This window comes from Myodes glareolus, chromosome 8, assembly GCF_982192425.1.
Source record: "Myodes glareolus chromosome 8, mMyoGla1.1, whole genome shotgun sequence".
NCBI classification, from domain to species: domain Eukaryota; kingdom Metazoa; phylum Chordata; class Mammalia; order Rodentia; family Cricetidae; genus Myodes; species Myodes glareolus.
In genome coordinates, this window is record NC_142033.1 from 76,033,189 (window position 1) to 76,059,310 (window position 26,122).

At 45.1% G+C, this 26,122-nt stretch overlaps 1 protein-coding gene across 10 annotated transcripts in view; it reads left to right on the forward strand.

Annotated features, from left to right (window-relative positions):
- The window catches only part of Depdc5 (DEP domain containing 5, GATOR1 subcomplex subunit), a 124,838-nt gene extending 102,717 nt beyond the window's left edge, over positions 1 to 22,121 (forward strand). For all 10 annotated transcript variants that reach the window (XM_085692149.2, XM_087909159.1, XM_087909157.1 and 7 more), the window contains 7 exons: positions 4,383 to 4,491; positions 6,746 to 6,973; positions 10,819 to 10,988; positions 14,287 to 14,458; positions 17,851 to 17,911; positions 21,184 to 21,266; positions 21,417 to 22,121. In XM_085692149.2, the coding sequence (XP_085548275.2) occupies positions 4,383 to 4,491; positions 6,746 to 6,973; positions 10,819 to 10,988; positions 14,287 to 14,458; positions 17,851 to 17,911; positions 21,184 to 21,266; positions 21,417 to 21,709 (1,116 nt within the window). In that variant the 3' untranslated portion in view covers positions 21,710 to 22,121. The remainder of the gene's footprint in view (positions 1 to 4,382; positions 4,492 to 6,745; positions 6,974 to 10,818; positions 10,989 to 14,286; positions 14,459 to 17,850; positions 17,912 to 21,183; positions 21,267 to 21,416) is intronic.
- The last annotated feature ends 4,001 nt before the right edge of the window (positions 22,122 to 26,122 follow it).

Below are 26,122 nucleotides of genomic sequence, written 5' to 3' on the forward strand. Positions count from 1 at the left end.
CAGTAAAGAGGTTTTCAAGTTGGGCTGAGGCTTATCTGGAGCTGATGAAAGGACAATTCTCCTTGCAGAGATACTTTGAAGACCTTAGGGCTAGCCGTGATAGCACAAGCCCCCAACAGCACTGAGGAAGTGGAGGCAGGAGGATCATAAGCTAGAAACCATGCTAGTCTACATGGTGAGAAATGTATAAACAGGTCATGTGCGCGTGCGCACGCTTTGAGTTTAAAATCTGCCAGGGTTTATTGTCTGCACTGACAAATTTTGGACAGAGTCTGTATGTTCTTGTCCCTCAGATAAATATCTATGAAGGACTTCCTTCCTTCCTTCCTTCCTTCCTTCCTTCTTTCCTTCCTTTCTCTCTCTCTCTCTCCTTCTCTCTCTCTCTCTCTCTTTCTCTCTCTCTCTCTCTCTCTCTATTGGTTTTTTGAGACAGGGTTTTTCTGTAGCTTTGGAGCCTGTCCTGGAACCCACTCTGTAGACCAGGCTGACCTCAAACTCACAGAGATCCACCTCTCACCTCTGCCTCTGCCTCCCAAGTGCTGGGATTAAAGGCCTGCTCCCCAGCCCCAAGCCCAGTTTTATCCTGATTATGCCTATGTGTCCAAATCCCAAGGCTGAATTCCAGGCTCTACATCAGAGGCTTCTTCACATAGTAAGTAGTACAAGGCACCAGACTTAGGGGTCACTTCATCTCCTGTGTTTTGTGCCTGGATGGGTCCCCCTAAGTGCTCATTTCCATGTACACATAGTAGACACTTAGGATATTATTGCCAAGTTCAACTCACTGTTGAGTGAACTAAGCGGAGGAATGAATTAGGTCAGGTTGACTGAGCTGGTTCAAGGTGTCCTATCCATACTGAGATTTATAGTAGAAAGCAGGATAGTTTGTTGACCAGCTGTCTTGTCATCACTGCACTGGAAATTTAATAACTATTTGAATAAGAATGTGGCTGTTGTTTCACTCTTTTTAGGTTTTGACATGCTATTTTACATAGCTTTTCCCTGGTAAACCCTGTCTCCTTAAGAATATAATCTTATTGATAAAGTGAAATTCTGCTATGCCATTTTAAGTGAACTAGCTGGAGGTACATATGCCAACATGGATAAATGTCAGAAACATGCTATCGATAACAAGTTGGTAAACAAGGATTATTTAAATTTAAAATACTATAAAACACCTCATTCTCATGTCAACACATATCTACATAAAATCTTTTTAAAAATATGCTTGAGGCATACACTTAGACACACATAAAATAAACATAAAGTAACAATAACATAAAATAAACAAATCTTGGGACTGAAGAGAGATGGCTCATTGGTTCAGAGTTTTTGTTGCTCTTCCAGAGGACCAAAGTTTGGTTCCCAGCATTCACATCCGGGGGCTTGCAACCACCTATGACTCCAGCTCGAGAGGATTCAATACATATAAATAAATCTTTAAGACAAATAAAACAGAAAAATTTAACTATTAAAAAACATGCTTGAGAATATTGCTTGTATTAGTTCCAGTGTGTCTACATGCCACATTCCTTTATGCAGTTCTCCATTGGTGGACACTTCATGTATCTGTAACTCAGCTTCTGTGAATGGCGCTGCAATAATCATTGCTGTTCAATGCTGGCTGCCTTGGAGTCCTTTGGGTAAATCTCCACAAGTGGTATAGCTGGGTCATATGGTGGACCCTTCATAAGGATTTCCACAGTGGCTGGGGTAGCTTTCATTCTCACCAGCAGTGTATAGGGTCCCCTTTGCCCTCATCTTTGTCAGCATTTGTTACTTATTTTATCAATTTTTATTCTGTGTATGTGTGTGTGTATGAGTTAATATATGTATGTGTGCCACATGTGTGCAGATGCCAGAAGATTGTGTCACATCTGGAATTGGGGTTGCAGGTAGTTGTGAACTGCCAGGTGGGTGCTGGGATTCGAACCCAGGTCTTCTGCAAAAGCCACCTTAACCACTGAGCCATCTTTAGAGAACCATTGCCTGTTTTTCCTTATACTTGTGATTTTTTTCTTAAGATTTACTTCTTTTTTTTTTTATTTATTCATTTATTATGTATACTACATTCCTTCCATGTATGCTTGCATGCCAGAAGAGGGCACCAGATCTCATTATAGATGGCTGTGAGCCACCATGTGGTTGCTGGGAATTGAACTCAAGACCTCTGAGCCATCTCTCCAGCCCCAGATTTACTTCTTTGTGTGTGTGTGTCTGTCTGTCTGTCTAGTAGGCAGATGAATGCAGGTACTCACAGAGGCCAGAAGGTGTTAGGTCACCTGGAGCTAGAGTTACAGGTGGTTGTAAGCCACCTGACATGAGTGCTAGGGCTGAACATGGGTCTCTTCAGCCCATCACCTCCTGCCTCTGCCTCCCCAAACACTGGTGTCAGGGGTGTGCACCAGACCTACTTATAAAGACTGCTTCTGACCGGGGCAAGACAGACTCTATACGTAGTTTTTGTTGTTTGTTTTTAATATAAAACATTTTATGTGTCTGGGTGTTTTCCTTACTGTTTGTGCACCACGTGCACCTAGTGTCAGTGGAGGAAGTCGGGTCCTCTGCAACTGGAGTTACAGGCAGTTGTGAACCGCCATGTGGGTGCTGGGAACCGAACCCCAGTCTTCTGAAAAAGCAGCCACTTAACCATTCTTTTTTTTGGGTTTTTTTTGTTTTGGTTTGTTTTGGTTTGGTTTTTTTGAGACAGGGTTTCTCTGTGGCTTTAGAGCCTGTCCTGGAACTAGCTCTTGTAGAGCAGGCTGGCCTCAAACTCACAGAGATTCGCCTGCCTCTGCCTCCCCAAGTGCTGGGATTAAAGGTGTGCACCACCACCACCTGGCTACACTTGACCATTCTTCCATTGGTCTCTCCAGCCACTCCCCATGTAGTTTTAATTCATTAAACATCTTTTGACATTTATTGGCCATTTTGTATTTCATTTTTTGAGAATTCTATTTGTTTCATTATTCCATTTATTGATGGGGTTGTTTTGCTTGTTGTTGTCTATTTTTTACCTTTAGTTCCTTTCCAATTTTAGACATTAGTTCTCAGTCGGATGTGTGACGACAAAGGCTTTCTTCTGTCTGTGGGCCGCCCCTTCACTAACTGTTCCTTTGCTGAGCAGAGGTTTTCTAGTGTTGTTTGTAGTTTCATGAGGTTCTAGTGTCAGTTGTTGGCATTATTTACCGAGTCTGTTTCAGGAAGTCCTCACCTATGCCTAGATCTTAGGTATTTTCCCTGCCTTTGCCTCTAAGAGTTTCAGAATTCCAAGTCTTGCTTTAAAGCTCTTGATCCATTGGGAGTTTTGTACAGCATGAGATAGGAATCTAGTTTCATTCTTCTATATGAGGAGGTACAACTGTCCTGCACTATTTATTGAAGACTATATTCAGTGCGTTTTTGTTTGTTTGCTTATTTTGCCATCTTTGCAAATATAGTTATGACTATAACTGCATGGGTTTATATCTGGACCTTTTATTGTATTCCACCGATCGGTGTTTTCTTGTGCCAGTGAGGTATGACTTGAAATCAGGTATGGGGATCCCTGTAGCATTATTCTTTTTGCTCAGGATTACATTGACTGCCTGTGCTTCCATATTTCCTAATTCTGTGAAGAATTGCATTGGAATTTAATGGGGATTGCATTGAGTCTGTAGACTGCTTTTGGTAAGGTAGGCACTTTTCATATTAATTTTCATAATCTATGAGCATAGGATTAAAATTTGTAGAAAGAATTTGGTGAGATCTTTCCTTTTCTGTTTTTAGGAATGGTTTAAGACTCACTGGTGCTGGGCAGTGGTGGTGCACACCTTTAATCCCAGCACTCGGGAGGCAGAGGCAGGTGGATCTCTGTGAGTTCGAGGCCAGCCTGGCCTACAAGAGCTAGTTCAGGACAGGCCCCAAAGCTCCAGAGAAACCCTGTCTCGAAAGGGTGGGGGGGAAGCAGGCCCACTTGTATTCTTCAAAGGTCTGGTAGGTCATCAGTGAGTCAAGATGACCTTGAGCCCTCATCCTCCTGCCTCCACCTTCCCAGTGGGATTATAGGGATGTGTACCACAATTTATTTTCCTTTAGGTATCTTGGGAGACATTCCCACAGATGAAGAGGAACAGACTGCCTAGCAGAATGTTAAATTTATTGAAGTTAGATGGTTATCTACTTGGATTTTTTTCTCTACTTTCTGTATGTTTGAAATGTTTGATGAAATACATTGGTTTATGACTTAGAACAGGTTCATTTTCATATAGCACATTCTCAGTATCTAACCAGTTAGATCTCAGTTCTCCTGTCACTTATTGCCTTGACTGCTGTGCACAAGCGAGGGTTGCCTCTTTGAGATGTTACCTGTAGGCATTTCAGGTTTTCCTTGTCTCTCCTAGAAAATGCTGGAAGAGCAACTCATAACACATGCATCTGGTGAAGCCTGGCGGACCTTCATCTATGGCTTCTATTTCTACAAGATAGTAATGGACAAAGAGCCCGATCGAGGTCAGAGCCAAAGCACATGCAGGGGCGAGTACTTTTCCTAATCTCTCACATCACCATGCATCTTGAGCTCCATGTGTGGCTTTGTGTTTTAAGTTGACACTCTGACAACCTCTTTCAGCATCTGTACATATTTAAGCATGACTGAATGACAATGTTGTTGTTTTTTAAAAGATGATTTATTTAGCTATTTTTGAGAGAGAGAGAGAGAGAGAGAGAGAGAGAGAGAGAGAGAGAGAGAGAGAGAGTGTGTGTGTGTGTGTGTGTGTGTGTGTGAATTCAGGTACCTTTCAGAGGCTGGAGGTGTTGGTTCTTCCTGGAGCTGAAGTTAGAGACAGTTGTAAGACCTCTCTGATGTGGGTGCTGGAACTAACTAGAGTCTTCTCGTAGAGCAGCATGCACTCTTAGCCACACAACCATCTCTCTAGTCCAGACAATGTTTTTAATTGAGGACAGTGTTGGTGAAAAATAAACCTAAAAGAGGCCAAGGTACCTGGTTTGTTTGTTTTTTCTTTCTTTCTTTTTTTGTTTATTGTGGGTTTGGTTTTGTTTTTTTGTTTTGTTTTGTTTTTCCAAAACAGGGTTTCTCTGTATGATAGCCCTGGCTGTCCTGGAACTCGCTTTGTAGACCAGGTTGACCTCAAACTCACATAGATCTGCCTACCTCTGCCTCCCAAGTGCTGGGATTAAAGGCATGGCCACCACTGCCCAGCAAAAAAACAAAAAAAAATTGAGACAGAGTTTCTTGTAGCTTTGGAGCCTGTCCTAGAACTCTCTCTGTAGACTAGGCTGGCCTGAACTCACAGAGATTCGCCTACCTCTGCCTCCAAGTGCTGGGGTGAGAGGCAAGTGCCACCACCACCCAGCACTGTTTTCTATGGATCCTGTGTTGGTGCCTTAACTTGCCCCTTGCCTCCGTTCTCCTGAGTTGGCTCTGATGACAGTGTGATGGACTCCAATAGTACTTTATGCTTGCTGGGCTTCCCGTTCCCACACACTCCTTCAAGAAGACTACCACGTCTACCTTGCTTTTCAAGACATGTTTTAAATAGTCATTTTTGGTGTGGTTTCACATATACCCTGCTTGCACTCTCATATTACTTTTAATGATTTACTTTTCTTTGTGTGTGTGTATGGTGTGTGTGTTTATGTGTGTACCCCTTGTGTGTGAAAGGTGCCAGCAGAGACCAAAAGATGGTATTGGATACCCTGGAGCTAGAGTTATAGGCAGTTGTGAGCCACCATGTAGATGCTTGGAACTGAACCCAGGTCCTCTGCAAAAACAGCCAGTGCTCTTACCCACTAAGCCATCTCTCTAGCCTCTTCCCTTATATTCTTTAAATCATCCCCAGATTATTTATAATAACTGATAGTAAGACACTGCTGTATTGTACTATATTGTTCAAGAAGCAAGAAAAATTTTGGTCATATTCAGTATACTCTCCTGCCCCCCTCAAATAGTTTCGTGTATGTGATCAAGTCTGTAGCTGTATATATAGCTCATGAGTTCAGGAAGCTAACTGCATGTGTTTGCCTGTTTACTGTGGTTCTGGGATCAAACTCGAGGCCTCTGCACATTAGGCAAACACTCTGCTACTTAGCAACACTGTAATCCCACCCCTTTTTAATGAAAAAAGGGAATTCTCCAATGGTGAGCAATTTCTAACATAATTTCTGGCTGCCATGGCCCTGGAGCACCAAGGATTCAAAGAAGCCTTCATAGTGTGTGAATTTCAGATGCTTGGGGACTGGTCAGAAGTGACTACCACATTGTGGTAAATCACTTCTTCTTCTCTGGGTTCATATATGATATGGTATAGTTAGTGACATTCACTGTGTACTCTTATTAATTTAGTATTGATTTTTACCTTCTATTAGAAAAAAGAAAACTAAAAACCCACAACTTTTTATTTCCTGAAATATTATAAAACTGATAGGGTTTTTAAAATTGAATTAAATCTTATATAACATAAAATTAGCCTACATAACAAAAGCCATTCACAGTATTGTGCAACCACCACCTCTTTCTTGTTAGCTTTTACTGCCCAACTCCTCCCTTTCCAAACACTCCCTGAACAAGCACTTACAGGTTTTGTGTTTCTATAAATGTCATGTGTGTGGAGACATAATAGATAGGCTTTACACCGGTTCCTTTCACTTAGCATAGTGTTTTATGGTCTATCTGTATTGTACCATGTGTCAATCAGAAAAGCAGCATTGTGACAGGAGATCCTTTACTTCCCCTGCTTTTTCCCAGTGGCTATGCAGCAGTCCACTGCTCCCTGGCACACAACAGGAGTAGACGACTTTGCCAGCTTCCAGCGCAAGTGGTTTGAGGTGGCCTTTGTGGCCGAAGAGCTTGTGCACTCTGAGATTCCTGCCTTCCTCCTGCCCTGGCTACCCAGCCGACCAGCCTCTTACGCAAGCAGGCACAGCTCCTTCAGCCGAAGTTTTGGAGGACGGAGTCAGGCAGCTGCACTGTTAGGTAAGTTCTCAACCTAGTTGGAGTCTGGGTATAGCAGGTGGTGGGGGAAGGGTGGTCACTAGCCATCTAGCATGAACAAGGACCTACTTAGAACCACTAGAAAATTGTTTATTTGAGAGAGGGTCTTACTGTGTGGTTCTGACTGGCCTGTCCACTTGCCTCTGCTGGATTTAAAACAGAGGCTCTTTACCTGCAGGTTGTGACCCCTTTCATAGGGGTCACCTAAGACCACCAGAAAACACAGATACTTACGTTAAGATTCATAACAGTAGCAAAAGTACAGTTCTTTCTTTCTTTTTTTTTTTAAGAAAAAGAAAACGAACTCATAAACCAGACCAGCTGCTGTGGCTGCAGTTGGCCAAGGACTCCTGATTCCTTTTTTTATGGTTTTTTATTTAAGTTTATTTTATGTGCATTGGTGTAAAGGAGTCAGATCCCCTGGAACTGGATCTTCAGACAGTTGTGAGCTGCCATGTGGGTGCTGGGAACTGAACCCTGGTCCTCTGGAAGAGCAGCCAGTGCTCTTAACCACGGAGCCATCTCTCCAGCCCCAAAATTACAGTTATGAAGTACGACAAAACTAGTCTATGGTTGGGGTCACCACAGCATGTATGGTTTAAAGGCGTGCACCACCATGCTTAGCAAGAAAAAAAAATAAGTTTCTAAGTAAAAAACAAGAGTAAATTAAGGTGTCTTATGACTGGGTGTGGTAGGCTTGCTTTTAATCCTAGTACTTGGGAAGCAGAGGCGGGAGGATCTCGGTGAGTTCAAATACAGCTAGGGCTGAAAAGAGAAAGATCTGTCTCAACACACACACACACACACACACACACACACACACACACACAAAGATAATCTTTCTGGCCAGATGTAGTTGGTGGTACAGATCAGTGTTAATTCTAGCACTTAAGAGGCAGAAGCAGGGATTGTGAGTTTGAGGCCATCCCAGGCTGCATAGTAAGGCCCTGTTTCAAATAACTAACCAATTTATTTTATTTGCTAAATAAATAAACAGGGCATAACCTCAACATTTGAATTCTTCCTCAGAAAAAAACTAAGATGACTTATGGAAGAGAAACACCTGAGTTTCACTATTGCCTGTGATTCGGTTGGGTTTTGTTTTACTGTTGTTTGGGAGTGGCTTTTTGTTTGTTTGCTTGTTCCCTTTTTTTTAAAATTTTCTGATTCTATTTTGGAGGTAGCAGCAGAAAGCTGTTTTGAAATGCCTAATGTTGATACATAGACCTTTGCCTTGGCCTGTGGTGGCCCCCACTTCCCATCCTTATCCTGTGCCACTGAGCTGGGAAGCTGCAAAGTCATCTGAGAGTCCTGCAGATACAGTACCACATGTCTTTCACTCAGGCTCGTGCACAGGCCTTCTCAGGTCTGATGTGACGGTCTGTTAGATCTCGGAGTCACGAGAGACGGTTGCATCCCTCATCCAAACTGACCCCTGAACTTTTTCCAAAGCATTCCTGATGAACATGGAGCGAGCTTCTTTTTGAAAAATTCCTTCAACTTGGCACTCACTGTTGAGACTTTACTTCATTGTGAGGAAGCCCTAGTTGGGAGGGCTGAACTTCAGTGTTCTTTCTTCTCTAGTGATACTGATCTGCTCTCCTAGGTCATTAATAGCCCCCTAAAATGCTGAGCTTGTTTCTCTTCTGGGCCTGTGCATATTGATTAGACTTCCCACGCAGCTGGCTGTACCTTTGTCCATACTAAAAGCCTACTAGAAGCATCTGCATTGTCAAATCTTACCCTGGAAACAAAGCCAGTGATAGAGTAATTTCCGCTTGGGTGCCCCCTAGACTCGCCTTCTGCACTTAACAAACCTGATAATACAAGATGTTCCAAGTCACTGCTGAGGTTTATCACTTGCCTTTGGTTTTGTGACAGAGGTCTTTTTATCTGGAGAAATAAATACACAGTGTGCAAGTCTAGAGAACATAGCTTTCTTTGATGTGGACAGTTGAGTAAAGTGTTCCTGAGAGTGTCATAAATCAGGAACATGAAGTCCAGACAGAAGCTAGCTTTAATGAACATTTTAGTATCAGAGTGACCAGTAAAGGGACCAAATGTGCCTCAAGTGTCCGTCAAGCCACAGATAGGCCTCACTTTGAGCATTAGTGACTCTCATGTCATAAGCTGGAAGGAGGGCTTAATGGGAACAGAGAAAAGAGGAGACACAAAGTGACCAGAGGCAATTAAGGGAGTCTATAACCCTTTCTCAGCCACATGTTTCTTGGCTGGGCTGACATATCAGTTTGCAGACAAGGAAGCAAGGTTTTCAGAGACGTGCACATGGCTAGAATCGCTGGAGCTTGGCTCTTCCAGCTCCAATTCAAGAACGTTGCCCATTCTGCCTGTTCTAGTATCGGGAGAGTGTCATTCAATGCCCTAGCTAATGCTCTCCTGCCTTCCAACAGAAACTCACTAAATTTGTTGACTTAGGAGCAGAACTCAGAACCTAGCTGACTCAGAGAAAGAAAAACTGTGAGGAGTAGGGATGTAAGAGCAGATCCTGATTTATAGAAAACCTGGTGTGCTGAGTGTGGTTAGTGTCCTGACTGACATGTCTGGCAGTACGATAGACTTCATTGTGAGCTCCCATTTACTGAGAAAATACTGTAGGACTAAGGTCTTCCTAGGATAAAAGCAGAAAAGTCAGGCTTCCTCCTCGCTGTGGTCTAGGCTGCTTTTCCCTTGTTCTGTTTGTGGGTCACTGAATCCTGAAGATCTTAGGTACAGCCTGGTTGAGTGTCTGAGTTTATGATCCTAGTTAAGATGACATCTCTCTCTTGTACAAGAAGGGATGACTTGACTAAGGAGTCAAACTGCTGCATAATTGACTAAATCTGGCTTATGGTTTGTTTATAACTGACCCTTCTACACTGTTCTAGATTTGCGTGTGTGCGTGTGTGTGTGTGTGTGTGTGTGTGTGTGTGTGTGTGTGTGTACATGGAGGCTACAAGAGGACACTGGGTATCCTTATGTATCACTGTGTGACTCTCCAGTCCTTTGAGGCAGGATCTCTCCCTGGGGCTTGTGTTTTCTCAGCTAGGCTGGAAGCCAGCAAGCCTCAGTGATCCTCCTGTCTCTGCCTCCTTTGGAGCTGGTTACAAGTATGTGGGGGCACCAGGCTTTGTTATGTGGGTACTGGGATCTGAACTCCAGATTTCATTGATTATGCAGCAAACACTCTTAAGTGATAAGCCGTTTCTCCAGCCCCCAGACTGTGTTTTTTGAGACGAGGTTTGAATATGTAGCAAGATGTCCTCTAACATATTTCTCCTGCCTCAGCCTTCTGAATGCTAGCATTATAGGTTTAAACTACCATGCGTGGCTATAATTAATTTTCTTAAAAGGACTTTTAGCTCTCCAGCATAGCTGAACCAAGATTCCCCATAGGTCCCCTGCTCCTCTCACACCCAGCCTCCTTCACTGTCAGTCTTCACCAGAATGGCATTTGTTCTGATCCACAAACCTACATGGATGCACTATCATCACCCAAAATCCACGATTTACTCTTTGTATTGTATGTTCTGTGGATGTGTATAAATTTAAGATGGTGTAATATATAGAGTAGCTTATCACCCTAAAGTTTCATCTGTTTTTTATAAACTTTTATTCAAACATAGCTGAACCCATTCTCATATTATCTAACAGCAAGAAGAACAAGATTTTGTGGATTCCTAGATTGTTAGCTAGTGATTTTCAGAAATAGGAAGCTCTATTGAACACGTCTGCAATTTCATATTTATGGTACTTATTCATTCTTCTACATTATCCCATTCCTGTGCCTCTCTCTGTGTGTCCCCACCCTGTGCTGTGTGCTCACACAGCTGCCACTGTCCCAGAGCAGAGGACTGTGACCCTGGATGTCGACGTGAACAACCGAACCGACCGGCTGGAGTGGTGCAGCTGTTACTACCACGGAAACTTCTCTCTCAATGCAGCCTTTGAGATCAAGCTACACTGGATGGCGGTGACTGCTACAGTACTCTTTGAGATGGTGAGACCATCACCTTACTTTAAGGCAAGGGGGTGCTCTGTAGAGGCTCCTGTCGCTTTCACATAACCTTTGACCTTAAGATAGCCTTAAAACATTAAACATAGGAGTGCAGAGTATAAATTCTTCGCCTTGGCATTACTGACTTGGGGCCAAATAATTATCTGTTGTGAGTGATTGTCGTGCCCATTGTAGGTTGTTAAACAACATTCTGACCTCTGCCTATTGAATACCAGTAGCACACCACTGGCTGTGCTAACCAAACATTTTCCAAAACTTGGAACCACTGGTCCAGAGTGAAAAGCAAATCTCCACCTCTCCCGTATGCCCTGGGACTTCCATCTAAAAGCAGCCATCACTATATCCATGTTTAAAACACTACATGATTTCTGTATATATATATAAAACAGGGGTGGTAGACTGGCCATGGTGACTCACGCTCCCCCCCAAAATGTCTCAGCACTTGGGATGCTGAGGTAAAAAGATCACCACAAATTCAAAACCACTCAGCTACATTCTTACATTTCAGATCAGCCTAGAATTCATGGTGAGGACACACTTATGTACATATGCTGGATACATATTACTTACATTGTGTTTTTTCTGGTACTTGTGTATCTTCTATACCAAAAGAAATAAATCTGCCTTGTTTTTTACTTGTTGGATTTAAATTATTTTACCTTATTATTTTTAATGGCTACAGAATATTCTATTATTTATTTATTCCATAGTTTGCCTCACCAATTCCTAGTTGGTGAATATCACATTTTAACTTGCTGTTCCTCGAACAAGGGTGAGTTTGTCTTCTGGGGCATTTGGCAGTATCTACAGATATCTTTGTCAACCCCACAACAGGGGGAGAGTTGGATGTGTTATTAGCATTTAATGGACAGCAATCAGAGTTCTCACTGTCCCTCAATGGAATCCCTCAAAGAAGTGACTGACCCACAGTGTCCCAAGTGTTAGCTGGCCTTGCCTGTCGTCTTTCTGCTAGTCTGTCTTGGTCATCTGTGTATCCTGTGCTGTGAAGCCAACCCAAACCACTGCCCATCCCCAGCCAAGGCACTCCTTAGCTGTCCTTGTCTTCTCAGAGCCCTCCTTAGCCATCGCCACAGTTGCTCCTCCCTTGATGCTCACAAATTCAGCCCTCCAAACTAGAGATTTTGGCTGTACTTTTGTGTTTTGGTTTTTTTTTTAATTATTTAAAAATTTTACTTTGTCATTTTGTGTGTCTGGGTGTTTTGCCTGCATGCATGTCTCTGCACCATGCAGTGCTCCAAAAGGCCAGAATACGATGTTGGATTCCCTGAAACTGAAGTGCTGGGAATTGAATGTAGATCCTCTGGAAGAGCAGTTAGTGTGTTTAGCCACTGAGCCATTCCTGCAGCTCCTGACTATTGCATTTGTATTCGTGTCTCTGAAGGAACTAAGAGTAGTTGTCTTCTGTTTTGTATGTATGTATGTCTCATTTACGTATGATGTATGCCTAATTGTTTTCTGGTGCATGCATACATGTGCAACAACCACATGCAGGAACACAGGATTGCAGACCCATGCTTCCGCCCCAGCCTTTGTAAAAGTGGGTCCCAGGGCCTGGGGAGATGATAGCTCAGAGGTTAGCACTGGAGGCTCCATTCCTAGCACCCATGTGGCAGATCAGAACTGCCTATAACCCCAGTTTCACTCACACACACAAAAATAAAAAGCGTCTTTGGTATGTGTTCTGGGTATTTAAAATCAGATCCTCATGCTTGTATATAAGATACTTTACTTACTCAACCATTTATACAGCACCTTTTAAGTTTTTTTAAAAAGATATTTATACAGATATTTAAAATATTTAAATATCTGTATATTAAAAATATTTAAAAGATATTTAAAAGATATTTATACAGAATATACAATATTCTGTCTGCGTGTATGCCTGAAGGCCAGAAGAGGGCACCAGACCTCATTACAGATGGTTGTGAGCCACCATGTGGTTGCCGGGAATTGAACTCAGGACCTTTGGAAGAGCAGACAATGCTCTTAACCGCTGAGCCATCTCTCCAGCCCCAACCTTTTAAGTTTTTTAAAAAGTCATTTGTTTAAGTCAAGTTATGGCTAAACTATCTTTTTAAGGATGGGAATCTTGATATAGTGCCCAGACTGGCCTAGAACCCTGGTCATCCTGCCTTAGCCCCCCAAGTAATTGGTACTATGAATATGTGCCACCCCCCTCAGCCTGTATCTCTTAATGCTCAAATGAAGAAGAGGGGCCCAGAGTTCAAACAAGCCTGGGCAGCTTTCTGACACCCTTTCTGGGAAAAAAAAAAAAAAAAGGAAAAAAAATGGATGTCTTTCTCATCAGATCGCACCTGTATACCAAAGCCACATCCATGAACTTCTTGGGTTTTTTTGTTTGTTTGTTTGTGGGGTAGGACGTGTGTTCTCAGAAGGGAAGCCAGGACCATACACCTTTAGCCTGGGGTTTTTATTGTGAGGTTTGGGTTGGGGGCGTATTTTGGTTTTTTTGTTTTTTTAATTTACCTGTATGTGTATGGACCATATGGTCACGATGTGGAGGACAGGGGACAAGTCAAGGGAGCGGCTCTCACTTTCCAGTATGTGGCTTCCAGGGAGATAAAACTTTGGTCAGCAGCATTGATGGCAGGTGCATTTATGAAACACTCAGCCATCTCACCAGCCCACCAGTTTGGTTTGTTTTAAATATCCATTTTATGTTTTAAAACATATTTCAAAAAAACTTACAAAGTCCTCTGAGGAAACATTGGTTGTTGGAGTTATTTACAGGCACTCTAGTTGTCAGGAAGATAGTTTTGGGAGTTCCTCAGAATATACTTTCCTATATGTAAGAGCTGGTCACTTTGGCAAGAAGTTGCTACAGTCATCTCCCACCCTACATCAAATATCAGTGGGTTATTTTCTTATTTGATACACTGAACTTGCTACACAACAAAATAGGAAGATTCAGCCTTTGTCCTGTGACCTTGCTTCTGACATTCCACAGAATAAGAAGGGTCTCAGCTATCACAAGTTAGTTCCTTGCAAAAGAAACTGAAGGTGAGAAGCTCGTGCCAGGAAGAGGAGCTGTGTGCTCAGTCACAGTTTCTCTAGCGCGCTCACCAGGAAGCAAACTGCACTTGTTCCTGACAGGACTGGCTAGAGCCAGCGATCATGAGTGAGTGAGCGGGCCTGCTGCTGGTATAGATGCTGCCACTCTGGCAGGGCTGCTCTTAGGAGGCATTTTCTCTGCTCTAACAGAACCTGGAAATGATGCAGTTTTTGTGCTTCCTTCCAGGTCCAAGGTTGGCATCGAAAAGCTACCTCCTGCGGCTTCTTGTTAGTCCCAGTTTTGGAGGGTCCTTTTGCACTGCCCAGTTACCTGTATGGCGATCCTCTGCGGGCCCAGCTCTTCATCCCACTCAACCTCAGCTGCTTGCTCAAGGACGGCAGTGAGCACCTGTTCGACAGTAAGAACTACTCCCTTCTGGAGGGTCTGTCTCACTGAGTCAGGCCCCCATCCCAAGAACAGCCCCCTGTGCTCTCTCATAAGTAGAATCTAGATGGAAAATGGAGAGATTAGTAAGAAACAGAAAGCGGAAGGAGACTGACCACCTAGAAAGAGAAAAAGGACGAGTGGGAAGTGGGATGAGAGAGAGGAATGAGGATACTTGTATGAAATGTCATAATGAAGCCCATCACTGTCCAGTGAACATATGCCTGAGAAAAGCAAACCACAGAAACTACAGTCTGGTTAAGAGAGCCATTCTACAAGGGGCGAAATAATGTGGGTGGTAAACAGAGGTTTCTCTGTCCCACCCCATCCTATAGCTACTTCTAAATAATCACTCAGAGGCTTAATACTAATTACAGGATGTTTGCCTATAGTTCAGGCTTATTACTAACTAGATCTTACATCGAATTTAACCCATTTCTATTAATTTAAGTATTGTCACATGGCTGTGGCTTTTACCAGTCTACTGACAGCTTGTATTTGAACAGCTGCTGTGTCTCCCTCAACTCTGCCCTTCTTTCAACCCAGTTTGGCTTTCCCACCTAGCTATGTTCTGCCGTGCTATAGGCCAAAGCAGCTTTTATTATCAACCAAGAGAGCAGTATATATTCACAGTGGACAGAAGTATTATCCCACAGCATTGGGGTTTTGCCCTGGATTTTTTTTTTAATTTTTCAATTTCATTTTATTTTATGTGTGTGAATGTTTTGCCTGCATTTATGTCTGTGTGCCACATATGCACCTGGTGCCCACAGAGGCCAAAAGAGGGTGTTGGGTCTCCTGGAACTGCAGTTCTGGATGGCTGTGAGCCACCCCGAGGGTGCTGGGAACCAAACTGAGTCTTCTGCAGGGGCAGCCAGTACTCTGAACCGCTGAGCAGGGACTGGGTAATCTGTCCGCCAGCTCTGGAAGGCCAGAGTGGAGCCGGCAGCGGGAGAGAGGTTTGTGCACTGTCCGTCTCTACCCATTGCTCTGCCATGCGCTGTGTGTTCTCAGTCACCTCAGCACCCGCAATGATTGTTTGAATTTGAGGAGAGCCTTTGGCATGCTAATCCATGCAAAAAGACCCTAGAGAGGCCATCAAAAGCAAAACAGGAAGTGTTGCTCTACTGTGCAAAACTGGGACCGGCTTTGTAAGTCCCAGGTTTCCTGCGTGTATCTCCAGCGCTGCACTTTGAGGACTCAGATTAGACTCTGTCCTTCTATGAGGAAGGGAGCACAGGGACCACCCTGATGTGCCCTTTACCCACCTGGATGTTGAGCTCCGTTCCCCATCCACACCTGCCATTGCCATCACCAAGCGCTCACTACAGATGAATGCATCGGTATCTCCTAAAAAGCTCTCCATGCGTTCAGAATGACATTTTCAAACGCAAAAGGCTGCAGCTGATGCTAATGTGCCAGGAGTTATCTGACAGAAAGATTATAAATGTGAAAGACACAGCTTTGGTGTAAGAGAAATATTTTCTTCCCACTTGCTTGTAAGTTTGTGTTACACTAGATGGCAGAGGGCGAGGAGGGCTTGCTAGGTAGGGCAGGCTAAATTTAGTAATCCTGTGGCTTCTAGTTCCAACCGTCTGTACTCTCCGCTTACAACGCAGAAGGCATTTTTTTACCTGAGCCCTGCAGAGTCCCTCTGCATCGGCGGCCAGGGATTCTGAGCTGCACAGAGCTTACGAAGTCCCTTTGCACACATACACATTCCTGTCTGCCTCACAGCATGACTGAGGGAGGACCATTTGTGCAGTCCTGAATGTAAGTGATTATGATCCCTCCAAAGTTTAAAACCAGATAGCTCCTTGTAGTATTGTCAGTATCTTGAGGGGCTACAGTTACCTTACAGCATCCAGAGATGCTCTCCTCATTGTAACAGGATTGCTCACAGGGCTGGCATAGAGCTGATGGTTTCCCTGCCAGTTCTGACCTGGTCTTCTAAACCATCAACTTCAATTGGTTACCATGGTTACAGAGAAATGTCCTAGTTTAAAGGAATAAGGACCCAAATCTAAAATTCAATTTTCTAGATTCTGTGCCTCTTTCCTTCTTATAGCATTTCTTGTAGCAGTGGAGTCGAAATCTTAAAATCTGGCACAAATGTGGCATGTGTACACGCACGCACGCACGCACGCTGGCTACATGTGTGTTTGTGTCTGTGTACCTATATCTGTATTTGTGTGATTGTGTATGTGGGTATGTGTCTTGTGTTTGTGTGTGTGTGTCTGGGTGTCTGTGGGGTATGTGTATGCATGTGTATTTATCTGTAGTTGTGTGTGTGTGTGTGTGTGTGTGTGTGTGTGTGTATGCATGTGTGTGGGAGTGTGTCTCCAATTTATTTGAAAGAAAGTTCTAATTATGAACAAAGTGACAAAGCCACTGCATCCCTAGTCACTGGGTTGTCTATACTGTTGTTGTAGGGACACTCAAAACCTCCATCTAGAGAGCAATCCAGCTCTGCTTCCTGTTGCTGTGTGACAGAGTGCTCAACCTTCCCTTCTCCTTTCTGCCTTTGGTCCTTGGCAGCTGCCGTGTGAAAGAGGGAGACTGGAGCAATTCAGTCAGCAATGGAGGAGCAAATTCTGCTCTGTTCTCCCCTCTGCAGCTGATGACTTCTCAAGAATTTGTTTTATATTTATTCGCTTCAATTTCCCTACCTCTAAAATGGAGCTTGTAATATTGTCTTTCTTTACAGGGAAATGGAAGATTAGTGATATTAGAAACGTGGGTGGGCATTATTTTCAGAAGTAGCTAATGTACACTCCAGGTTTGTGTTTCAGTATACTTTTAAAGCCAGGCCTAGTGGTGAATGCCTGTATGTAGAGGTAGGAGTATCGGCAGTTCAAAGTCATCTCTTGCTACCTAGAGTTTGAGGCCAGCCTGGGCTATGTGAGACCTGTCTCAGAAACAAGTAAAATTACTGGAGTCTTTTAAGGTTTAGTTTTGTTTGTTTCTTGAGACAGAGGTTTTTTGTGTTACAGGTCTGACTGTCCTAGAGCTCTTTGTAGACCAGGCTGGCCTCCAACTCACAGAGATCCGCCTGTCTCTGCCTCCCAAGTGCTGGGATTAAAGGTGTGCACCACCACTGCCCAGCTTCTTTTCAGCTTTTGAATAAGATATTACATAAGCCTCCTTCTGATGCTTACAGTGGCTCCTGAGGACTACACCTTTCTAGACTGTGGTGGAGCTTGGGGAGGGATTATGGGGTACACGGCTGTCCTTTCTATAACTATGGGTGGGAATTAAAAGTCTAGAAACAAGAGACAGGAATTGTCAAGAGCAATGAAGAGAGCAGTGTGAGTTTATTACAAACCTTGTGGTCACAGCTCAGCATTTATTCTTTATTCCTTTCAGGCTTTGAACCAGAAACATATTGGGATCGAATGCACCTTTTCCAAGAAGCCATTGCTCACAGGTTTGTCCGTTAGCAAAAAGGAACAGTGACCAAATCAGTATTCTTTTCTAATAACAGTTACCAAAATGAAACCCAGTTCATTTTGTTCCTGATCCTGAAGGATCTGTCCTTCTAGTGACAGACTCACTGCTCGCCTCCACTCAGCCTCAGAGATGAACGCTGCACTGCCAGTCCTGTGGCTGCTGCCTTACAGACCTCATTGCTTTGTTAGGCTATGAAGGGAGAACTCTATTGTAAGCAACCTACGAGAGCCCGGTTATGCTGTGAAGGAGATGGGTAAAGTGAAACGTAAATTTTGTCAGTAAACCTTCCCCAGGTGTTAGAAAGACAATGGATGTTTAAAAGCGATGGATGAGAGTCTTTCTGAGCATTGGCTCTGTGCCCCAGGAAAAGCCTTTCCTGGCTCCTCTGATTAGCTGTCTCCTCTGCCAGTGCAACAAACCACATTGTTTCCAAGCATCTCTTAGCTGACATCCACTTGCTGCTTCATGTTTGTTCCTCGTGGTGAAACAAAGCCCCTGTTGTTTCAGTGACCCTCTGCTTGACGGTCTTCTTTGCTGTTGATACATCTTCAGCTGCTACACCCATACCCAGCACCCACCATTTATTCACAAGGCCTCAGGTCTCTAACCGCCCCTACCTTAGGCCCTGCCCTAAGATCTGGACTTTGTGTATGTGCTCGGTAAAGGGTATGGAATGGATGTAGTGGTGACTAAAGGGGTATAGATCTGAGCAGAGGGGAGGTCTTCCTGGAGGAAGTAGACAGGTCTGCTTCACCCCCACCTCTACTCACACTGCCAAAGAACAGTGGAAGTCTTAGAACTTATAGTCTTGCTTTTCTCGCCCCCTGGGGGTTTCTGGGCTCAGCTGGTAAATCTGCAAGAGACAGTAGTTTGGATGTCCCAGCTACTCACAGCTGGTAAGCAGTTCCTTGGCCAGTCACCACACTTCTTGACTAGGTGTCTCCTGGATGTGACCTTTAGTTGCCAAATCAGCATTTTTCTTCTCAGTATCTTGTTCTCCTACTCCTCCTCAACCCAGGTCCTGGACATATTTTCTCCAAACTGCTGCCCTTTGTCCTTCAACATCTTTTCTGACATCCGACTTCTTCCATGTCTTCAAAGCTGCCCCGTGTGTGACCCTTTGCCTAAGCCCCACCTCCTCTACCCTGCCAGCGACTTTCAGCTCCATTTTGAATTCCTCTCTCTTTCTCTTTTTTTTTTTTCCTCATAAGGCTTTACTGTGTAGCTCAGGCTGGCCTTGAACTCCCAATCTTCTGTTTGTTGCGATTGCTCGCTATGCCAGCACAACAGGCACAACAGGAAATTCCTCTTTCCTTTTATTTTTAAAAACTGTAGACTAAGCTTTAATCCCAGCACTCGGGAAGTGGAAGCTAGTGGATCTCTGTGAGTTCAAGGCCAGCCTGGTCTACAAGAACTAGTTCCAGGACAGGCTCCAGAGCTGCTGAGAAACCCTGTCTCAAAAATAAAACAACAACAACAGCCAAAAAACTATAGACTAGACCAGTTTGTAGACCCTTGGAGGACAGAAATTTAATTTTTCCATCCTTATTCCCATTCATAGAGCCAACAAAATGCCTTTTCCAGAGTATTTGTTCCACACATAGCTTCTGTGCAGTGCTGGGACTGAGCCCAGAGCCTTGGGGGTGCTAGGCAAGCAGTCGTCCATCCACTGAGCTGCGTCCCTGGTTTTGTGTGGCGTGGAATCCAGGTGGAAATGTGACTCTGAAATGACTCCCTGCCCTAAAGGTCCATCTCAGGCTGGGAACGCTCTCCGTCCTCCCATAGACCCCTGCAGTGACACCTAAGTGTTCTTTCTACTCATTCTGGGTAGTTGGGGTGAGACAGTACAACAGCTCTGCAGTGGATACCCCTTGCCTGCCCCAAGTGAAAACTCACTTGGATGAATTGTAGGTTTTCTGAGGATTTGGGGGGCTCTGGGTTTGTTTGACTTAGTGAGGCTGCCTGCTCCTTGTAGAGGACTCAGATTTGGTTTCCAGCACCCACATTGGGCAGCTCACAACTGCCTGTAACTCCAGCTCCAGAGGATCCAGCCCCCTCTTCTGGCCTCCAAAGGCGCTTGTACTCATGTGCACACATACAGACAAGCAAGTACACACATACATATGATAAAAAATTTTAAATTAAAAATATTTTGTCTTAGGTTGGATATGTGGATCAGTTGGTAGAATGCTTACCTAGTGTGCACCAATCACCACGTGAAACCAGGTACACTAGTGCACAACTGTAATCTAGCACTCAAGAGGTAGAGACAGGAAGATCAGTGGTTGAAGGTTATCCTCTGCTAAATTACGGTTTTGAGGTCAGCCTAGGATACCTAAGACCCTGGCTCAAAAATAAATAATATATGAATAAAAAGGGTCTTTACTGTTGGTAAGGAAAAATGAGGCAAAAAGCCACCAGTCCAGATGATCATGCTAAGTAAATCAGTTGGCTTGGTTGGAAAGTAAGGAGGAAATCCAGAAGTGTCCTATAGACAATGTAGGGGTGCCAGCATAGAGCTGGCAGCTTGGAGGATCTAGCACAGCGCTTCCCCAGTGAGCTCGGTCCAGGAGAGAAGAGACATTCTCCCTCCTACGTCACTGCCTTCATTACATAAAGCCCTCAGACACAGAGGGCAGGATCTGGGCACATCTGTTAGCACGTCCTTTGCAGCTCTTAGCAGGTGGGGCTAGAATAAATGTGCTTTATGGAAATAGAAAAACCAGGAATAGAACAAGCTATAGATAAGAAGTGGAACAGGACAAGTCACAGATGAGAAATGGCTTCTGCTCGTTTCCCATTTCTGGAGCACAGCACAGCCAAGGACCTTTGATTGTGGATCCTCACCTTTAAGGAAAGAGTTTAATTAAGATGCCTCGTCCCGTTTCAGTGAAGACCATTAAATGCTTAGTGTGATGACAGTGGAGACAGATGTGGCTAAGAAAACAGACAAGGGGCAGCTGTGGATTGGTGAGCAGCCTGCTAGGACAGATGCCACAGCCGGCAAAGTGAAGGTTTAGAGCGGGAGGGCATGTGGGGAAGGAAGGTGCTGGGTGGGACAGGAGAGCTGGGCGCCTCAGGGTTGGAAGGCAGGTGTTGAGGAGTACTGAGGAAAAAGTAAGCAGCCTGCATGTTCCACACAGGAAGCTTTTCCATATTCCAGCATCTTGGGCTGTCGGGATCTTAGCTACACACTGCCCTGTTTCTCCAACTAATGAGACCATGCGTGTGTTTCTGTCGTTACTATAGGTTTGGATTTGTACAAGATAAATATTCTGCCTCTGCTTTTAACTTCCCTGCTGAGAATAAGCCTCAGTATATCCATGTTACAGGTGAGGAACAGTGGGCAAAAAAATTGGGTGGGTGCATGAGTCCCTGCCACAGGCACATGAGCCCTGCACATGCCTGCCATGGCAGGATCACCACAACCAACTGCAGGTGTTCACCAGTGGCTTCTATTCAGGCCTGCTCTCTCCCTTCAGGAACAGTGTTTCTTCAGCTGCCTTACTCCAAACGCAAGTTTTCCGGGCAGCAGCGCCGGCGACGGAACTCCACCAGCTCCACCAACCAAAACATGTTCTGTGAGGAGCGGGTTGGCTACAACTGGGCCTATAACACCATGCTGACCAAGACATGGCGCTCTAGTGCCACAGGGGATGAGAAGTTTGCCGATCGGCTGCTGAAGGACTTCACAGACTTCTGCATCAACCGTGACAACCGTCTGGTTTTGTTCTGGACAAGCTGCCTGGAGAAGATGCATGCCAGTGCCCCATGAAGCCAAGCTGCTCGACTTAGGTGGTTGTGGGCATCCTAGTACTGATCTTCCAGTTAGGCACTGGGCACCAGGTTGCTGCTGTCAGTGAGTGCGGCCACTGCTGCTTTTTGGCCTTAGCACAAGTATGAGTGAGGAGAAAACTGGAAGCAGCTGCTGCCACTGCCACCACCCAGATCTCGCCATCATGTGCCCATGGCAGGGGAGGCACAGATTGTCTGTGGGAGGGATGGGGTAGGCAGCTTCCATTAGGGTCCTTTTCCTTTACCAGCAGTGGGATATTCAGAACAGAACCTCCCGATTCCTGCCTGGGCGCGTGCGTGTATAACATAATCTGTGACATAGTGTACCATTGGCTCATACCGGGTGTACATATGTGTATATAGGAGAAGCAAATAAAGCCGCCTACACAGTGTCTGTTCCCAGCCTTGTTCCTAGTAGCAGTCCCATCCTGGCTGGACAGCCAGGCCAGCGAGGTCACCTCAGGTGGCAAGAGGGCTTCAGGGCACACTGGTCTGCAGTCTGGCTATGAATCAACTTGATAGGTTTCTTTTCAAAAGCCCTAGGGCAGGAGCAAGGATCCTTCTGCACAGGACTGGTGAGCAGGCAGTCCAGTACAATAGGAAGCTCTAGGCTGGTGCTCTCAGACGTACACCTTGCTAGGTGGTTGCACCAGCAGCCATTGTGGCATCTGACATGTAGGGCGAAGCTGCTGGCTCTAGCCACAGGGAGGGCAAAGACTGCAGAGCAAGGGGAGGATCTGGTCATAGCTACTGCTTCCTCATTAATCGCACACCTTGTTGACTTACCTTCTTACCAGCTTTTGAACCCTTCACCTCTCCTGGGCCCTGGGCTACAGCTCCAGGTCTACCCTTCCTTGCCTTTCTTACTTACATCCCTAGGAAACCTGACTTATCTCTGGTCCATTCCACTGTTCTCTACTAGAAGCTGGGTGGGTTTTTGTTACTTGTTTTTTAAAACTACTTCAAGCAGGTGTTTCAGAGACGGAGACAGGAGGATCATAGAGTTCCAGGCCAAGTTGGCCTCCACAGTGTATTCTGAGCAAAGCTGAGCTGTGTGTAGTAAGACTGTCTCAAAAGTCAAATGGGGCTGGAAAGATGGTTCGGTTAAGAGCACTTAACTGATCTTACAAAGGATCTGAGTTCTGTGCCAGCACCCAGCATCTGTAGTTTGAGTTGCAGGGGATCCCACACCCTCTTCACCTCTTTTGGCCCCAGGTACACATGTGGTACACACTGTAGGCTCCTCAAGGCACCCCAGTGGCCAGGACCTGCCACCCATGGAACACTAACTGTCCTAATGACCGGATCCAGCCTTCACCCTACAAAGTCAAGGACTTGAAATCCCACCAATCCCCGCCCTGAAAATCTCCACCCTGAAAAGCTCACTTACCCCCAGGAAATGCTATATAAGCCCTGTCTTCTGCTCAGTTCTCTGCTGCTTCTCACCCAACCAGAGGCAGCCACCCTCTGTGTTCTCCTCCCAATAAATCTCTGGTGTGAGGTTTGTTGTGCTGTGTTGCTTTGTGGCATTCCTTGGCTCCTTACTGCCAGGATCCCTTTCTGAGCTGTAACACTTACACACATGTGTACAAACAAACAAACAAAACACTCATAGAATAAAAATAAATCTTAAAAACAATTCCAAGCCAAGTGGTGGTGTCACCTTTAATCCCAGCACTCAGGAGGCAGAGGCAGGTGGCTCTCTGTGAGTTCAAGGCCAGCCTGGTCTACAGAGTGAGTTCCAGGACAGGCTCCAAAGCTACAGAGAAAGCCTGTCTCAAAAAACAGACAAACAAAGAAAACCAGTCAATTCCACTCGAATTATACTTGCCACTTAGAATTGTCTTGACGACCTGGACTCCAGAAACCTTAGGTGTGGAGCTGGAGATGTAGCTCAGGGAGCTGATGTAGGCACCAGGCTCTGGGTTTGGTTCACAGCACCACAGAAAACAAAACACTGTCTTGCCCTGGGGGTTATTTCCACAACTACCTTGGTAATCCTGCGGTCCCTGGAACCAGGCTCTTCACCAGCTCAAGTCTTCGGCTCATCTGGAACTTCTAGTCACAGCCATTAATTCTGCATGGAAAGCTTTGTTTTGTTTTTTAAGATTTGATTTTTAATTATGAGTGTTTTGATTGTGTGTGTGTGTGTGTGTGTGTGTGTGTGTGTGTGTGTGTTTGGTGCCCCGGGTCAAAAGAAAGCATCAGATTCAGAACTAGAGTTCACGTAGTTGTGAGCTGCCATGTGAGTGCTGGGAACTGAACCTGAGTCCTCTGGAAGAGCAACACGCGTTCTTATTGACAGAGCCACTTCTCCAGCTTCTGCATGTGAAGCTTTTGAAAGAGTAGGCTGGTAATATGTGGAAGTGTAGTGCTTCGTCCCTGTCATGGAGCAAGCCTTAAAAAAATGTACTTTTTTTTTCACTTTTAGGTCTGGTAAATATTCTCAATGTCAATCTTCCTTTCTGTGGAAGCTGTCCCAGAGTTGGAGGATTGGGACAGGTATAGCAGGACTTTGTGGTGTGCACCTGTAATCCCAGTACTCGATAGACTGATGGAGAGGGACGGAGACTGCTGTGAATTCGAGGCCACTCCAGGATACACAGTAAAACACAGTCTCAAACGAACAAACAAATCCACAAGCAAAAAAGGCAACTTTATGTGAGAACTTCCTGAGAAGACAGTACACCTCTCAGGTTCTCGCTCTCCGTAGATGGCCATCTTTACTGAGTTCCGGGCCAGCCTCCTCAGTGTCAGTGCTGGTCAGGCTGTGTCCTTGTGCGGGCCTGTTACTCACCACATGAAATCACTTAATTGCCCCCCTCGAACATGGACCGTTTTGGTCATATTCCGAAGATGACTCAGAAGGCCCAGGGAATGAATTGGCAGAAGGGCAACTGATGAATTAGAAGACTGGGTTACTCAGGCTGGTTCTGAGACATCCTGCCCTTGAGCCTCAGTTCTGCAGCCTCAAGCTTTCCAGATTCTAATGTAGGCTCTCATCTGTCAGCATCTAGTTAGCCAACGAGCCAATCCCCCCTGTTTTGGCTACCTTCCCCCATCCCCGGCGCCCAACTTCAGAGCTTTGCCTCCGGAGTTACAGTTTGGAATGTGTCCCCACCTAAATTTCATGTATTAAAAACTTAATCCTTAGCTGGGTGTGGTGGCACATGACTTTTAATCCCAGTACTCAGGAAGCAGAAACAGACAGATCTCTGTGAGTTCAAGGCCAGCCTGGTCTACAGAGTGAGTTCCAGGACAGTTGACAAGCTTGTACCAAGTGTGTGTACATCCCTGGATTCCATCCCTAGCTCTTATATATGAAAATAAACTTGGCATTAGAAAGAATGAGGGGCCAGCAAGGCAGCTCAGTAGCTGATGGTGCTTGCCATTGAACATGACATTTTTCTTTTCTTTGGCTGTCCTGGAACTTGTTCTGTAGACCAGGCTGGCCTCGAACTCACAGAGATCTGCCTGCCTCTGCCTCCCAAGTGCTGGGATCAAAGGCATGCGCCACCTAAATTCAGTTCCCCAGACCCAAATGGTTGAAGGAAAGAACTAGCCCCAGAAAGTTCCCTGACCTCCACACACATGTGGTATACTCATGTATCCACATATATGCCATACATGCACAGATTTAATTAAACTTTTTAAAATAATCCTTGTGCAAGGATGACATGCAAAATCCCAAAGAGTTCCATATTAAAATATATTGAAATGTGAGGGTTTGCTATCGTGGATAGAAAATAGCAGGAGAGAAGCAGAATGCAAACCAAACCAGTTTACAGCTCTCTTCAGTTACCAAGTCACCCACTTCCTGAGTGCTTGCTGTGTGATAGGCTCATCGTACTCCATGGTGCCTGAGAAGAGGCGAAAGGCCTCCGGACATGAGGCCCAGCCATACAGCTAAAAGGAATGGGGGTACCATGACCTGATCTGCACTGTGCGGCCCCCTTCACCTTGTATGCAGGAGCAGCAACATGCCACCTGCTGCTGTGTCCTGGGATCAGGTCCCTCCACAGGTGACTATTTCATGTGTGGTACAGCCCTGCAGACACACAGGCATCCTGTCACAGAATCTGACAGGGAGTGGACAGTGACTTTGTCATGCCCCCTGCAGGACCCTGCCTGGTATTCCCCTGGGCCTGCAGCTGCTGGTTTCAGCCTGCATGTGCTTCTGCAGCTTCTGGCCTTCAAGCTATGGCCACACACTTGCCCTAACCTCGGCCAGCAGGACTCTCCAAGTGTAGCTTCGGCTTGTCAAAGAGCGTGTGCCAAGAGCCAGGTCCTACAGCCTTCAGATTTGACCTCCAGCCACTAATCTGGTGGTGGCCAATCACCTGTTTCCGATGAATCAGCTTGCATTTCTTCCAAAGAGAAAATCTGAACCCAT